The sequence below is a fragment of the Oncorhynchus kisutch genome, unplaced genomic scaffold (assembly GCF_002021735.2).
Source record: "Oncorhynchus kisutch isolate 150728-3 unplaced genomic scaffold, Okis_V2 scaffold2714, whole genome shotgun sequence".
In the NCBI taxonomy this organism is placed as follows: domain Eukaryota; kingdom Metazoa; phylum Chordata; class Actinopteri; order Salmoniformes; family Salmonidae; genus Oncorhynchus; species Oncorhynchus kisutch.
In genome coordinates, this window is record NW_022264659.1 from 106861 (window position 1) to 123924 (window position 17064).

Consider the following 17064-nt stretch of genomic DNA (forward strand, 5'->3'; position numbering starts at 1 on the left):
GACCCCGAATCGGAAATAATCTCAATGGTCAGCTCGGCCTCCCCAGCCTTGGAGCAGTCCACTACGAACGACCCTGCCTCGTTGACCTTCCCTCTCTCCAAGCCTGGCCCACTTGCTGTGACCTTACTGGGGTCAAACACAGACTGTACCATGGCCTTGAAGGGGGAGCCGGGGATGTGCTGCTCGGCAAACAGGATGTTGATGGCGTATTCGCCGGGCTCTGTGGGCAGGTAGGAGACAGAGCAGGAGCCATCGCCGTTGTCCTGGCACTCGATCTTGGCCTCGCATGGCCCCTCCACGGTCAGGCCCAGCCCGCCAGTGCCCGCACCCTTGGTGTCAATGGCGAAGGGGGCCGCCTTGCCCACCATGCCCCCCTGGAGGCCTGGGCCATAGGCACGCACCTGAGAGACAGCAGGGGGGAGAAACCATTAAACAGCTCATGCAGCTCAGTTCCTTCTCTGCATGACCGGCGCATCCTAAACCCTCCCAGTAATGCTTTCAGAGAGTGATGGTGTATGGTGGGGGGGGGGATTGGGGAATATCTGGTGAAGGGGGTCAGGTGTGCTATGTACCAACAGCCCCAGTCCCACATGGGACAGCAGTGACCTCACCGCCTGACTCATCTAACTGTGACCAAAGGGAACACACACACACACACACATGTATACGCACACATACTCGCTCTCTCTTTCTCTCTCTCACACACAAACACACATCTGCTGACGTTGGTTAATGATTCGTACTCTCTGGATGAGTCTTGGCCAAATCAAACAGCCCCCAGGTGATCAGAGTGATGAATATGTTTCATTATCACTGTATTACACTTCTACTGCTCCTGGACCTGTCTGTGTGAGAACAGGAGATGGAAAAAGGGGCAGAGAGAGGGGTGAGGAGATACTCACTACTAAGATAGGACACCCTGGGTTTTGAGTTAGACCCTCTCTGACAGTTGTTAACCCCATGCAGACTGGACCAATCACTCAACAGAGCAGCACAGTGTTGTGAAATGTCTGAACATTCCTTCCAGCATAGCTCAAAGTGGTGATCTGTATTGTACAGTGCTTACTGTACAGTACACAGTTGGGTGTGTGTGTGTGTGTGTGTGTGTGTGTGTGTGTGTGTGTGTGTGTGTGTGTGTGTGTGTGTGTGTATGTGTGTTCGTCTCAGGTGTATCCTACCTTTGAGGGGTCAGGGGGCATCACCCCCTCCACAGTGAAGGGGCTCCCAGGCACAGGGTTCCCATCATAGCTGATGTCCACTTTGTAGGGTCCCTCCTCAGGGGGAATGTACTTCACAGTGTGCACTTCGTTGGCCGTGTCAGACTCCAGCTTGCAGGGGATTGGCCGACGAGAGGGCGAGGTGATTTTCACATCCAACTTGCCCTGGCCACCGGCGCCATGCGTGCTCACTGTGAACTCCTGATCCTTCCCAACGTCAACCTCTGTAGGTCACACACAAACACACACACACGAACACACACACACACAAGGTATCAGGCCGGGCTATAGCCTTTCCTGTTTGGCACCCAAGTGAAAACAATAGATTTGAAATTAGCAGACTGGAATGATTAGATACCTAGGGGATCATAATTATTTTCTATATGACTATGGAGCCAAGCCATCACACAAAACAAATACTATACTGTCCTTGGTGAATCAGTCAAATAATTCCTTGGCAGTATTAAATATCACGAGGGAGGACCAGTTGATTTTATATATTTCTTCTTAAAGGAAGTAACTGTCAGAAGAATTCCAATGTATTATCTACGGCTGTGTGTTCTGGAGAAGACAAGTGTGTTTTATTTTTTATTTATTTATTTCACCTTTATTTAACCAGGTAGGCTAGTTGAGAACAAGTTCTCATTTGCAACTGCGACCTGGCCAAGATAAAGCATAGCAGTGTGAACAAACAACACAGAGTTACACATGGAGTAAACAATTAACAAGTCAATAACACAGTAGAAAAAAAAGAGAGTCTTATATACATTGTGTGCAAAAGGCATGAGGAGGCAGGCGAATAATTACAATTTTGCAGATTAACACTGGAGTGATAAATGATCAGATGGTCATGTACAGGTAGAGATATTGGTGTGCAAAAGAGCAGAAAAGTAAATAAATAAAAACAGTATGGGGATGAGGTAGGTAAAAATGGGTGGGCTATTTACCGATAGACTATGTACAGCTGCAGCGATCGGTTAGCTGCTCAGATAGCAGATGTTTGAAGTTGGTGAGGGAGATAAAAGTCTCCAACTTCAGCGATTTTTGCAATTCGTTCCAGTCACAGGCAGCAGAGAACTGGAACAAAAGGCGGCCAAATGAGGTGTTGGCTTTGGGGATGATCAGTGAGATACACCTTCTGGAGCGTGTGCTACGGGTGGGTGTTGCCATCGTGACCAGTGAACTGAAATAAGGCGGAGCTTTACCTAGCATGGACTTGTAGATGACCTGGAGTCAGTGGGTCTGGCGACGAATATGTAGCGAGGGCCAGCCGACTAGAGCATACAGGTCGCAGTGGTGGGTGGTATAAGGTGCTTTAGTGACAAAACGGATGGCACTGTGATAAACTGCATCCAGTTTTCTGAGTAGAGTGTTGGAAGCTATTTTGTAGATGAGGATCGGTAGGATAGTCAGTTTTACTAGGGTATGTTTGGCGGCGTGAGTGAAGGAGTCTTTGTTGCGGAATAGAAAGCCGACTCTAGATTTGATTTTCGATTGGAGATGTTTGATATGAGTCTGGAAGGAGAGTTTACAGTCTAGCCTGACACCTAGGTACTTGTAGATGTCCACATATTCAAGGCTTGAACCATTCAGGGTGGTGATGCTAGTCAGGCGTGCGGATGCAGGCAGCGAACGGTTGAAAAGCATGCATTTGGTTTTACTAGCGTTTAAGAGCAGTTGGAGGCCACGGAAGGAGTGTTGTATGGCATTGAAGCTCGTTTGGAGGTTAGATAGCACAGTGTCCAAGGACGGGCCGGAGGTATATAGAATGGTGAATCCCCTCTGCGTAGAGGTGGATCAGGGAATCGCCAGCAGCAAGAGCAACATCATTGATATATACAGAGAAAAGAGTCGGCCCGAGAATTGAACCCTGTGGCACCCCCATAGAGACTGCCAGAGGACCGGACAGCATGCCCTCCGATTTGACACACTGAACTCTGTCTGCAAAGTAGTTGGTGAACCAGGCACGGCAGTCATCAGAAAAACCTAGGCTACTGAGTCTGCTGATAAGAATATGGTGATTGACAGAGTCGAAAGCCTTGGCAAGGTCGATGAAGACGGCTACACAGTACTGTCTTTTATCGATGGCGGTTATGATATCGTTTAGTACCTTGAGCGTGGCTGAGGTGCACCCGTGACCGGCTCGGAAACCAGATTGCACAGCGGAGAAGGTACAGTGGGATTCGAGATGCTCAGTGACCTGTTTGTTGACTTGGCTTTCAAAGACCTTAGATAGGCAGGGCGGGATGGATATAGGTCTGTAACAGTTTGGGTCCAGGGTGTCTCCCCCTTTGAAGAGGGGGATGACTGCGGCAGCTTTCCAATCCTTGGGGATCTCAGACGATATGAAAGAGAGGTTGAACAGGCTGGTAATAGGGGTTGCGACAATGGCGGCGGATAGTTTCAGAAATAGAGGGTCCAGATTGTCAAGCCCAGCTGATTTGTACGGGTCCAGGTTTTGCAGCTCTTTCAGAACATCTGCTATCTGTATTTGGGTAAAGGAGAACCTGGAGAGGCTTGGGCGAGTAGCTGCGGGGGGGGGCGGAGCTGTTGGCCGAGGTTGGAGTAGCCAGGCGGAAGGCATGGCCAGCCGTTGAGAAATGCTTGTTGAAGTTTTCGATAATCATGGATTTATCGGTGGTGACCGTGTTACCTAGCCTCAGTGTAGTGGGCAGCTGGGAGGAGGTGCTCTTGTTCTCCATGGACTTCACAGTGTCCCAGAACTTTTTGGAGTTGGAGCTACAGGATGCAAATTTCTGCCTGAAGAAGCTGGCCTTAGCTGCGTGTATTGGTTCCTGACTTCCCTGAACAGTTACATATCGCGGGGACTATTCGATGCTATTGCAGTCCGCCACAGGATGTTTTTGTGCTGGTAGAGGGCAGTCAGGTCTGGAGTGAACCAAGGGCTATATCTGTTCTTAGTTCTGCATTTTTTGAACGGAGCATGCTTATCTAAAATGGTGAGGAAGTTACTTTTAAAGAATGACCAGGCATCCTCAACTGACGGGATGAGGTCAATGTCCTTCCAGGATACCCGGGCCAGGTCGATTAGAAAGGCCTGATCACAGAAGTGTTTTAGGGAGCGTTTGACAGTGATGAGGGGTGGTCGTTTGACTGCGGCTCCGTAGCGGATACAGGCAATGAGGCAGTGATCGCTGAGATCCTGGTTGAAGACAGCGGAGGTGTATTTGGAGGGCCAGTTGGTCAGGATGACGTCTATGCGGGTGCCCTTGTTTACAGATTTAGGGTTGTACCTGGTGGGTTCCTTGATCATTTGTGTGAGAGGTCACACTCTTCAATGTGATGAACAGTGGTTATTTCCTGGTCAGTTTCTTAGTAAAATGACAGTACGTGTGTGTGGTGGGGGGGGGGGGGGGGGCTACTCACTGTTGTTCAACCCCTGAACTTTGACCTTGTTGAGGTCAAGGGGCGGAGCCACAGTGATGTTGAAGGGGCTCTTGGGAATGGGGTCACCGCCGTGGCAGATTGAGATAGACATGTTACCCTGAGAGAGGGAGAGACAGAGAGAGAGAGGGAGAAAGGGTGAGAGGGGGAGAGAGAGAGAGAGAGAGAGAGAGAGAGAGAGAGAGAGAGAGAGAGAGAGAGGGAGAGAGAGAGAGGGAGGAAGAAAGAGTGAGAGGGGGAGAGAGGGAGAGCGAGAGAGACAGAGAGAGAGAGGAAGAAAGGGTGAGAGGGGGAGAGAGAGAGAGAGAGAGAGAGAGGGAGAGACAGAGAGAGAGAGGAAGAAAGGGTGAGAGGGGGAGAGAGGGAGAGCGAGAGAGAGGGAGAGACGGGGAAGAGAGAGAGAGAGATGAGAGAGGGAGAGACAGAGGGCAATATGGTGGGGAAAGAGGGAGGGAGAGAGAGAAAGAGAGCGAGGATATGGGAGATGGAGAGAGAGAGAGAGAGAGAGAGAGAGAGAGAGAGAGAGAGAAAAGATGAATGAGTTGTTATATTATGACATATGAACATACTGAACATATGTGCACTGCAGTGTAGCGCACGGTGTAGGAGTAGTCATGGTTACATACCTGTTGCACTGCAATGTAGCGCACAGTGTAGGAGTAGTCATGGTTACATACATGTTGCACTGCAGTGTAGTGCACAGTGTAGGAGTAGTCATGGTAACATACTTGTTGCACTGCAATGTAGCGCACGGTGTAGGAGTAGTCATGGTTACATACCTGTTGCACTGCAGTGTAGTGCACGGTGTAGGAGTAGTCATGGTTACATACCTGTTGCACTGCAGTGTAGTGCACAGTGTAGGAGTAGTCATGGTTACATACCTGTTGCACTGCAGTGTAGCGCACAGTGTAGGAGTAGTCATGGTTACATACCTGTTGCACTGCAGTGTAGCGCACGGTGTAGGAGTAGTCATGGTTACATACCTGTTGCACTGCAGTGTAGCGCACGGTGTAGGAGTAGTCATGGTTACATACCTGTTGCACTGCAGTGTAGCGCACGGTGTAGGAGTAGTCATGGTTACATACCTGTTGCACTGCAGTGTAGCGCACGGTGTAGGAGTAGTCATGGTTACATACCTGTTGCACTGCAGTGTAGCGCACGGTGTAGGAGTAGTCATGGTTACATACCTGTTGCACTGCAGTGTAGCGCACAGTGTAGGAGTAGTCATGGTTACATACCCGTTGCACTGCAGTGTAGTGCACGGTGTAGGAGTAGTCATGGTTACATACCCGTTGCACTGCAGTGTAGTGCACGGTGTAGGAGTAGTCATGGTTACATACCTGTTGCACTGCAGTGTAGCGCACGGTGTAGGAGTAGTCATGGTTACATACATGTTGCACTGCAGTGTAGCGCACGGTGTAGGAGTAGTCATGGTTACATACCTGTTGCACTGCAGTGTAGCGCACGGTGTAGGAATAGTCATGGTTGTCAATGATCTCAAAGTCTCGAACGGCGTCCCCTTTGGCTGCTCCGGTGAAGTGCACTTCAGGCTTGGCCTTGCCCGCTCCCTTGGTGTAGATGGTGAAGTGGGTGGGCTTACCTACTTCCACTCCTAGACGTTGTCACACAGAGGGATATTCATGATCAATACAACTGATCTACTAATCAGCTGCATTAACAGTCATTAGAATTAAATGAAATAAAATAGAATTAAATCAAATACCAGAATTGGACATTGATATCCATTGTTTTGTATCTCTAAAGTCATTATTAGCATCATAGTTTTATGTGATTTTGCTCTATTGGCCATGTCGGCGGCTTGTTGTCATGGTTACTAGAAGTCTCACCTGTCTTGTTGAGTCCGGGTCCCTCCGCCCTCACCTTGTTAGCGTCATGGGAGGGGTCCACCTTGATCCTGAAAGGGCTGATGGGTATTTCCTGCGTCAAGGGTCAAAGTGGGAAGGTCATTGTTATTGTTTGGTTTCATAATAATGAAGCTAAAAATGGTGGCGTAGTTTCTCTTTCTCTCACGTGGTCAGCGAACAGCACCATGATGGTGTAGCGTCCGGGGCCGGGGGGCATGTACTTCACTGTGAACGTGTCGTTGTCGTTCTTGATGATGTCAAAGTCGATGTCAGCCTCTGCCGGACCCACCACGCCGGGAGCACACTTTATGCCGATACTGACATCCCCTGAGGAATGGGAATGGGAGTGAAGGGGTCCGGGATTAGGGAATTCAGGAATGGGATGAACATTGGAGTGGAAAAACGCAAGTAAGATTGTTTAACATTGAGAAGGCAGATGGCAACAAAATACTCATCAGTGTTAGAACCCACTCAACAACACCCATTCAGGATGCAAACTGTCAGCTACAACGTTGAGTAGTGAAGACCCTTCTATGTGTTGTATTTCTCTGTTGCATCTCACCTTGTCCTGCCTCGCTGCAGTCCACAGTGAAGTAGGTGGGCTCGTTGGCCTTCAGACCTGACTTCTCCACACCTGGACCATACACCTTCACATTCTCTGGGTGGCTGCCCTCTCCAATGGTCACCTGAGACACACACACACACGCGCGCACGCACACGCACACACACACACACACACACACACGTGCGCACACACACATACACACACACACACAGCAATGACCAAACATTACCAGTACTATAACATTGTACAAAGCTGTATACTATCTTTGGAAATGCACTGACTTTGCAATAGAACGCTGTAAGTGACGTACTGTACGTGTGGACTGTATGTGTATCTACCACAGGGCTCTTCAACCCTGTTCCTGAAGAGTTACCGTCCTGTAGGATTTCACTCCAACCCTAATCTAGCGCACCTGATTCTAATAATTAGCTGGTTGATAAGCTGAATCAGGTTAGTTACCACTGGGGTTGGAGTGACAACCTACAGGAGGGTCTCTCTCCAGGAACAGGGTTGGAGAGCCCTGCTCTAACAGGTATTTGATTACAGTCTGTTAGAGTTGGGTGGTCAGTCTTTACCCTGAAGGGACTGTTGGGGACGTTGACCTCTCCCCAGGTGATAATGATGGTGTGTTTGATGGGCTTGGTGGGAATGTAGACACAGAGGAAGGTGCTGTCTCCATTCTCTGTGATCTGGATGTCGATGGGGAAGCCCTCTGCATCCTGGGCGTATATCTTCAGCTGGCCCCTGCCGGCTCCACTTGCATCAATGGTGAACTCTGCTGGTTTGTTGACAATGCAGCCAATCGGTTCCAGACCTGGGCCATAGCTCTTCACCTGCAAGTAGAAGGCATTTATAATGCTTTTATGTCATCCTTATGTAGCCTTTATGTCATTATTACGTCACTATTACAGTATGTTACCATTCTCTTACTGTTACGTCACTTTAATATTCTCGTTCTGCAGGCTGGCAAGCTGGTGGGGTAAATGTGAAGGGGTGGGGTGGGGTGGGGTGGGGTCTAACCTTCTCAGGGAACACGTCATTGGCTGTGAGGAGGATGTGGGCCATAAAGGGGCTGTCCTTGATGTCCTCGTCGTCACAGATGACGTGAACAGCGTAGTCGCCAGGCTCCGTGGGCCAGTAACGTACGTCACATGACCCGTCGCCCTTATCATCACACTCTATCTTAGCCTGCGACGGGCCCTCGATGGAGAAACCTGGGGATGAACAGGGACAGGGAGAGAGATATAGGTACACATTATATAGAGGTGGGTAGAGATATAAGCTCACACACACACAGAAATGTACACAGACACACTGGCAACAAAGAGGCAAACAGGCATAGATGGCAACAGACTAAAAAATATTGGCAGGTTGGTTTTGTTGTCGCTTGCGATGGAGGTAGAAGACAGAGAAAGAAGAGTAAATTCATCCTAATTCGTATAATAACTGTGATAAGGTGAGCCATCAAGGGTCATGACCTTTTACCTCAGCTGGCAGGTCAGACTGATCATGTGACAGGAACAGGAAGCCCTCAGGCCTTGCGCTGGTTTCCGTGACAAGTGACCCCCAAAATGTGGGCTTTAATCTCTCCAACTCTCTAACTAATAACTATTGTGTGTGCGTGTGTGTGTGTGTGTGTGTGTGTGTACATGCGTGTGTGTGTGTGTGTGTGTGTGTGTGTGTGTGTGTGTGTGTGTGTGTGTGTGTGTGTGTGTGTGTGTGTGTGTGTGTGTGTGTGTGTGTGTGTGTGTGTACATGCGTGCGTGTGTGCGTGTGTGCGTGCGTGTGTGTGTGTGTCTGCTTGAACATAAATTGCCTGACAGTCATGCCAGAATTTCAATGGAAAACAGTCCAATAGTATAATCCTGTGTCTTTCTCTTCTAACGGCCGTCAGACTTACCCAGAGTTCCCACCTCTGTGCCGATGGCCTCCACCACAAAGTCAGCTGACTTCCCCACCATGCCTGTCTCCAGGCCCGGCCCCCACGCCCTCACCTTCTGGGACCCCACGTCCTCACTCACCCCCACCTCAAACGGGCTGCAGGAAACACACACACACACGTTAATGCAGACACATACATACATAGACACACATACAGTCAGGGGTGGTCTCGTCAAACAGGAATCCTTTATAGCCCCATTGACTGTAATGTTAGTGAAATTCACGTAATTGATGTTGGGCAGCAGTGTTATTTCCAGTTCCACCCCCCCTCCCCCAAACCATTAAAGTCCAAGGAGTGCAGGAATGTACGCTTCATAACATGACTCATCACAGGTCATTTTGGCTTCTTTAAGTTATTTCAACATCTGTCCTTCCAGGACACCCCTGGAAAGCCCTTAATGGTTGAGCACATTGCCTTTGTAACTTTCATGTGGTTGTGCTCACAGCAGAATAGGGGGGAGGACAGGGTTTCACCTGCGTGGGATGGTCTGTCCGCCCCAGGTGATGGTGATGGTGTATTTGCCAGTCATGATGGGGTAGTAGTCACACTCATACACCCCTTCTCCCGCGTCACGCACCTTCACAGGCTCCTCTAGTCCCTCTGAGGGGGTCACAAACAGGTCACACAAGGGTCACACACAGCAGCTCAGAGGTCAAAGGCTAGCCAGAGCATACAGTAGCTTTCCTATCACAACTAGCCCATTGAAAAGCATTACATTTCATGAAGAGTATTTATGCCCCTATGAAACCAGTAAATGAATGTGGTGGCAAGTCATAAACAATACAAAATACTACACTCATATCCACACACTCACTTGGCCCCTTGACGGTGACCTTGAGCTCTCCGCTGCCGGCTCCCTTGGTGTAGACCTTGAAGTCAGCCACCTCTTTCACCCTCACCCCCTTAGGCTGGAGACCTCTCCCTGAGGCCCGACACATGTTGGGGTTGCTGGCTGTGGGACCACCGAGGGGTAACGTGGTTAGACAAGGAGACAACAGGATACACACTCACACACACAGGCTGCGGCAGAGGTTGGCTGTTAGTTAGTCGGTTGAATGGTGGTGCATGAAGCACAGTCTGCATGGGCTACAGTCTGCATGGGCTACAGTCTGCATGGGCTACAGTCTGCATGGGCTACAGTCTGCATGGGCTACAGTCTGCATGGGCTACCAGGGAAGAAGCAACAGGAGAGATTGACATTGAACAGGAGTTATAAACCTGCAGAACAGCTAGACAGAGAACAAAGGCGGGTTACTGTAAGACACTGGGCTTGAATGGATAAGTCAAAATGAAAACAATAAGACATGTTGAAATCATTTCTATGGGCTTGAATACAATGATGTTACACGGCGAACCTCTAGTTAGAAAACAAAACATTCCAAGGAAATATAGCTAGCATAACTATGCTAACATCTTGAGTTATGATGCTGCAGGCTTTCAATTAGCTAATTACCAGTGCTGTCATAGGACTGTAAAAATGCCTCGGCCACAGAAAACATTACAGCATTTTTGTGAAATTAGGAAGAAATAACCAGCTAACTCTCCCAATTCATCATCATTTTATTTTAGAGATGTTTAGAGACAAGTTTAGAGATGGCCAAAAGACAAATATGGAAAACAACTTAATAAAATAACTGGATTAAAAGTGAAATAGATTTATGGAAAACCTCTTGATTAAGAGGCTTATTAAAGTGGGTTATGAAGACAAACAATGTTATTGTTTTGTTATGTTATGAAAAAGATTTAAGAAATGTCAGGTTAACATTAAGCTACAAATGGAGGAGCATTTGCATGTTCAGTGTTAGTCAGAAAATGTCAAGTTGTAAATGGCTGACTGAACACAGAGCGATTGCTTTGGTCTGGAAGGGGATGAAAATGAGGATGACAAGTAGACAGTGTAATGAGGTATGTAAGACTCGCACACGTCTGGACGGTCACGCTGACGTTCGCTCTCGTCCAATGAATCAAAGGTCAAAAGTTAAGACAATCGATTTTCGTTTGACTTGAACAGGATTGTTTGTTTCTGGGTTATCAAAAGGTGAATTGGGAAACTATCACAAAAAAACAGTGTTATGGTACACTATGATGCTGTTGTTTTGTTAAAATCCATTTTTGTTACTCATTAGTTCTGTTCTAAATCGTCAAGTCAATTTAACGTCACACGTGGAAGAAATCAAATCACGTGTTACAGGATATTAAGCCAAAGTGAGCTACAAACGGGATAGAAATGAATGTGTGTGGGATTATTTGATCACTTTTTTGATATGCAGTATTCAAAGATTATTGCAATAAGACAATGTTGGAAGACCAATGTACTTCTATTTTTATAGAAGGTGATGTACTGTAAGTGTGTGACCTCTGTGTGTTGAAGAACTCCTGAGCGTCTGTAAAGGTGACCGTCCAAAACCAGCCAACCACCTGGATGGATGGTGCTGCCTCTATTGTTAAAATGAGCAGGAACTGCATTTCTTTCTCCCATTCACTCTCTTCCTTTTCTCCCATTCACTCTCTTCCTTTTCTCCCATTCACTCTATTCCTTTTCTCCCATTCACTCTCTTCCTTTTCTCCCATTCACTCTCTTCCTTTTCTCCCATTCACTCTCTTCCTTTTCTCCCATTCACTCTCTTCCTTTTCTCCCATTCACTCTCTTCCTTTTCTCCCATTCACTCTCTTCCTTTTCTCCCATTCACTCTCTTCCTTTTCTCCCATTCACTCTCTTCCTTTTCTCCCATTCACTCTCTTCCTTTTCTTTCGTTCTTGCATTCTCTCTCCCTCATCCTTTCATTTCTTCTTTCAGTTACAAACTCACTCATTCCCTCTCATTCTCTCTCTTTGGAAGCTGCCTGGTTTGAAGGGGGGGTGAAGCCACAGAGGGCTAAGCGCCAGCACATGCCATCAAGCTGGGGACCCCTGGTGCGGTGCGTCACGGGGGTTGGGGGTATAGTTTTGAGTTTAGGGGGGACCAGGCTGGCGCAGGCAGGCTCCAGTCTCTCCTCCACGGGCAGGCCTGTACTAACTTGGTCGCCTGGGTTTGGGCGGTGTTGGGGGGGGCACTCTCTTGGCCTTGTCTGTGGGTGGGGTGCGTATGGACTGGGGCACTATCTGCACCGGAGAGCCAGGGGGCAGGGCGCTCGGTGGAGCTGCATGGAGGAACAACAACAACATGACACACACGCAGGAACAGGACAGGTCACTCTGGAGAACCACCAGAACCCTGCTGCTCCAACACTCAGAACCCATCCAGAGTCCTCCCACAAACCAAGCATTCACCAACCCTAACCCAACCATTTTCAGAATACCCCAAAAGACTTCAGACCATGTCGGGGGCCTGTCTGTTACGGCAGGTTATCACTGTCTGTTATGGAGATCAAATGTTTAGTAGTGAGGTCAGTCTAGGCATTAAAACTCAATATTACTCAGATTAGAAAGAGGGGGGGAGTCAGATAGTGGATTACTATAAAGAATCAGTACCATCAATAAAATCTGTGTGTGTGCATGCATAAGTGCTTGCGTGTGTGTGTGTGTGTGTGTGTGTGTGTGTGTGTGTGTGTGTGTGTGTGTGTGTGTGTGTGTGTGTGTGTGTGTGTGTGTGTGTGTGTGTGTGTGTGTGTGTGTGTGTGTGTGTGTGTGTGCGTGCGCACAGGCATGTGTGTGTGTGTTACCCTCTGAGATGTGGACAGTGAAAGGGCTTCTGGGTATCTGCTGCCCAGCAAACGTCACGTAGATAACATGAGGCCCCTTCAGGATAGGGCAATAGGTGCAACGGAAAATACTGTCCCCCTTGTTTTCCAGAATGATCTCCACGGTGTCTCTTCTGCCCTGGGAGTCCACAATGATCACACCCACGTCTCCAGCACCGGCACCTGAGGACAAAAGAGATGTGCTAACACCTTCTACTGTGTGTTCAGGGGACAGAAATGGACATAACACTGGAGGACGGTAGAGAGAACAAATACATACATGTACTTTGTCATCATGATAGAAGGAATAAATATCAGCTAATATTGTAAAGCTAATGATCATTCTAAAAGATCCTTAGATTTACTTACGACCCTATTGATGAAACTAGGGGATTTCAATAGGGAAGGTAGATAGATTATCTACTTCCATACCATGAACATGGTCCTCCCCAGATGTGTATGTGTGTGCTACCTGCTGTGTAGATGTCGAAGTAGGTCGGCTTGTTAGCCACGTTGCCTACAGGCTCCAGTCCTGGTCCTCTGGCCTGCACCTTGTTGGGGTCTCCCATGGCCTTGGACACACTCACTACGAAGGGACTCCTGTCTATGTCCTGCCCAGCGAACATCACCTTCACCTGGGGAAAAGAACACGCATAGACCCCTGTTAGACCACTGGAGGAAATCCCATACTACTGAATTTTCTAAACTAAAATTCAAAATATTTAAGTATGTATATACAGGTGCTGTAAGTGCGTTACCTTGTGAAGGCCCTCCACTTTGGGCAGGTAGATGACAGAGTACGTCCTGTTCTTGTCATTGTTGGGGATTACTCTGGCCTGGAACAGGAAGAGAGGGGCGGGACGGGAGAAAAGGAGAGAGAACAGCAAATTGGGCAAATGAACAGCATCTTCAGGATGGAGGAGTAAGGGATTGAGGAGTTATGGGTTAATGTGAGTGAGAGTGCCCCACCTCCTCTGTGTGTCCCTCTGAGTCCTCCACATAGACCAGCACCTCCCCTAGCCCCGCCTCCACTGTCTCCACGATGAACTCAGCCGGCTTCAGCACCATGTTACCTCTGGGATCAATACCTGACGGGGGAAAGGATGGAGATGTAAGAGCCCTCTGTCACTTATTCTGTGCTGACAGATGTAAACAGGATGAAACACCTTCCTTTCCAACAATAATTCTTGCACCTAATATACAGTATAAACATACAGAATAAACAGAAGGCCTTTGGGCGATTGAGCCGTTAGAAGATGTAGATTGTTAAGGAGGTCTGTTTTTTACCTATGTTTTATTTGTTTTGTTCTTTTTTATTGCAGGGGTCCAAGCACACCATGACCATCGTGAAGCAGGTGGGACAAAACCAATTCGCCCTCAGGAGACTGAAAAGATTTGGAATGGGTCCTCAGATCCTCAAAAGGTTCTACAGCTGCACCATCGAGAGCATCCTGACTGGTTCCATCACTGCCTGGGATGGCAACTACTCGGCCTCCGACCACAAGGCACTACAGAGGGTAGTGCGTACGGCCCATTACATCACTGGGGCCAAGCTTCCTGCCATCCAGGACCTCTTTACCAATCGGTGTTTAGAGGAAGGCCCTAAAAAATGTCAAAGACTCCCGCCAAGCTAGTCATAGACTGTTCTCGCTGCTACCACACTGCAAGCGGTACCGGAGCGCCAAGTCTAGGTCCAAGATGCTTCTAAACAGCTTCTACCCCCAAGACTCCTGAATATCTAGTCAAATGGCTACTATCTCAACTATTATTTTTTCACTACTCCTCTTTAATAACTTGTTACTTTTATCTCTTATTCTTATCTGTGTTTATTTTTTTACTTCTCTGTCTGTTAGGGGCTCGTAAGTAAGCATTTCACTGTAAGGTGTATTCGGTGCATGTGACTAATACAATTTGATTAGATTTTATTTTATTGACCATTTCAAATTATACGTTTATTAAACATATACCCGTAGGCTGCCACTCAAACAAAGGTGGGAAAAATGTAAGAAATACATACAGAGTTTAAGTTATAATACAGTCTGTATCAACAGGATAAGAAAAGAAAAACAAGAGGGCTTCCACCCCCATCCTCCCATTCCATTCCCCCAACCCCACCCAGCCAACATGTCTCAATTCAACCCCGGGTCCATATGGTGTACAAGACAAAGTAGTGCACTGTGTTTTTGTCAATATACCTGGTAAAATAATAATTAATAAACAACTCTAAAGGGGCCCTATAAAATTGTGATTTTTTTCCCAAATTATGTTTTATATTTCTCCAGATTGTTACTATCAAAATTACAAACGTTCATAGAGAAACAACGAAATTGGATGTTCTGGTTAAATCGATGGTTAAATTACATTAGAAGGCCATTTGTTTTGGTCTGGAAGAAAAGTCAAAGTGAGTGTGATTCCCCTTTAATTGTGCATCTGGCTCTTTATTTGTGCATCTGGCCCTTTAATGGTGCATTTAGCGAGTGAGGAATGTGCCGTCTAATGTGCCGGTCCAGCGATGGTTCTGTACTGCTGCTGCTCATTTCATGGCAAAGTTATTGTTATTATTGTCTTTGTATTCTTTAGAGGGTGGATCAGCTTTACTATTGCTTATAGATTGTGGCTTCTATCAATGTAGTTGTCTGCATCATTTACAATCCCCCATTTATAATCTTTTCCATTTGCATGGAAAAGTTTGAAAATAACAAATAATAGATACAAACTATATATTTACGCAAGATATACTTCTGCCAGGTAAGCTTACTTTGTAGTGCACATTTAACTGAGAAGGCTTTGGGGAAAGTATTTCTGTCAAACCACAAGACGGTTATCACATCTGGCCACACACGGAGACATAGACACAAACATGCTCACCACACAGACAGACAAGGGCAATATTGCTGGAAATGAATTGGCAGATAGTGGTAGGTTTGGCATTTTAATGCCAATAGTGACTAACCAGGGATAATGTCAATGTTGAGCAATGTTGTTCATTGACTAGCACCATTCATTCTCACTGTCAATAATAACTGTATGCACTGGCGGTTAGGAGAGAGTGAGGTGATTAACATCTAAGAGACCACATCTTCTTGGCGGCAGTGCTGCCTGCCAGTAGTGATCATCTCTGATTGATTGAGAGATTCAAGGAGCTATCATCGTTAAGTAACATAATAGACGCAAAGCATTGGATATTCACGTTGATGCACTTCGAAATGAATTTTGTAACTTTGCCCAGAAGCATTTACCTACAGGACACTCCCACATCATATGGAGGAATGTGTCTACCTGACGATTCGGATTATGGGATGCCAAGGTCATATTTTTCCATATTCTGTTCCAGTTAAAGGGTTGTTCAGAATCACTTAGATCTGTGGACCATATTTTTGAATGACGAGCTCAGAATATGAGCTTTGCAATAGTTGTTTATATATTATAGATTTCAGTCCTGTCGGGAGCCCAGATTATTTATTTATAGATAAAGAGGTTAAAGAAGTCTTTGAAGGAAACCAGTTGTTCCCAGTCTCTCTCTCTCACCTGGTCCGTAGGCCTTGGCCTTCTTAGGGTGCAGAGTCTTGGAGCGCAGCGGGGCGCCAGGCTTCAGCTTGGATTTGGGAAACTGGGACAGGTAGGTCATCACCGAGTGCTCGTCCACATTGGGATCCACTATTTCCTCAGGGGCTATCACCTACAGAGAGGGAGAAGACAATAGACGGTGCACAGGGTCAAAGGTTATCATCACATCCTGTTTTTCTATGGATATACTCACAAGATACACGTCTCAAACAATGGGAGTCGTTGTCCACAAAGTGGCACGGTGGGCTGTCTATCTCCAGCCTATCCTTAATTTTGGATTGGTGGAGACATCTCATTATTGTAATGCTTTTCTGAATATTCGATGAGGATTGTTGACTTCAACAACCTGTATTCAATGGAGAGAGAGGCTATGCTACTAGCCTCATGCCATGAATATGTCATGTTTCCTACTTATATTAGTACACTCAAAACAACTTAAGAATTACGAAACTTCTATTTGATCAAATACATTTTTTTGTTGACAAAATGTAACACTCTCTCATTGACCTCCATACAAAAACTCCTTGATTGGTGGGCGAAACAATTAAATAAAGCAAGGAGACAGATTTTCCACTAAGTTGGACCCCTCTTCCTCTTCCTCTCTGTACACAATCAAAGCCTGATTTAATAAGAAGAGGGGGACAGGAAGATGTGCCACACACACAAGGGTCAAAGGTTATCACATCACTTCCTGTTTCTCCGAACACATACTCAAAGCATGATTTAATAATGTTATAATAAATATTGTATTAATAACTACTAACCCGAGGATAAAGAACTTACTTCAATTGAAAACACAACAAAGAAAGACATAAAATAGACA

The 17064-nt window shown here is 46.8% G+C and overlaps 1 protein-coding gene across 1 annotated transcript in view; it reads right to left on the bottom strand.

The window, feature by feature from the left end:
* LOC109910367 (filamin-C-like) overlaps positions 1–16353 on the bottom strand; it is a gene marked incomplete at its 5' end in the record, with an annotated part of 38093 nt that extends 21740 nt beyond the window's left edge. The window contains 18 exons of the mRNA XM_031819870.1: positions 1–401; positions 1179–1441; positions 4605–4722; positions 6065–6234; positions 6470–6560; positions 6654–6814; positions 7050–7173; positions 7628–7885; positions 8073–8266; positions 8953–9089; positions 9468–9594; positions 9809–9946; positions 12012–12134; positions 12657–12857; positions 13147–13309; positions 13433–13510; positions 13644–13762; positions 16203–16353. The exon at positions 1–401 is cut by the window's left edge and continues 197 nt beyond it. Of these exons, the coding sequence (XP_031675730.1) occupies positions 1–401; positions 1179–1441; positions 4605–4722; positions 6065–6234; positions 6470–6560; positions 6654–6814; positions 7050–7173; positions 7628–7885; positions 8073–8266; positions 8953–9089; positions 9468–9594; positions 9809–9946; positions 12012–12134; positions 12657–12857; positions 13147–13309; positions 13433–13510; positions 13644–13762; positions 16203–16353 (3017 nt within the window). The remainder of the gene's footprint in view (positions 402–1178; positions 1442–4604; positions 4723–6064; positions 6235–6469; positions 6561–6653; positions 6815–7049; positions 7174–7627; positions 7886–8072; positions 8267–8952; positions 9090–9467; positions 9595–9808; positions 9947–12011; positions 12135–12656; positions 12858–13146; positions 13310–13432; positions 13511–13643; positions 13763–16202) is intronic.
* Between the last annotated feature and the right edge of the window lie 711 nt (positions 16354–17064).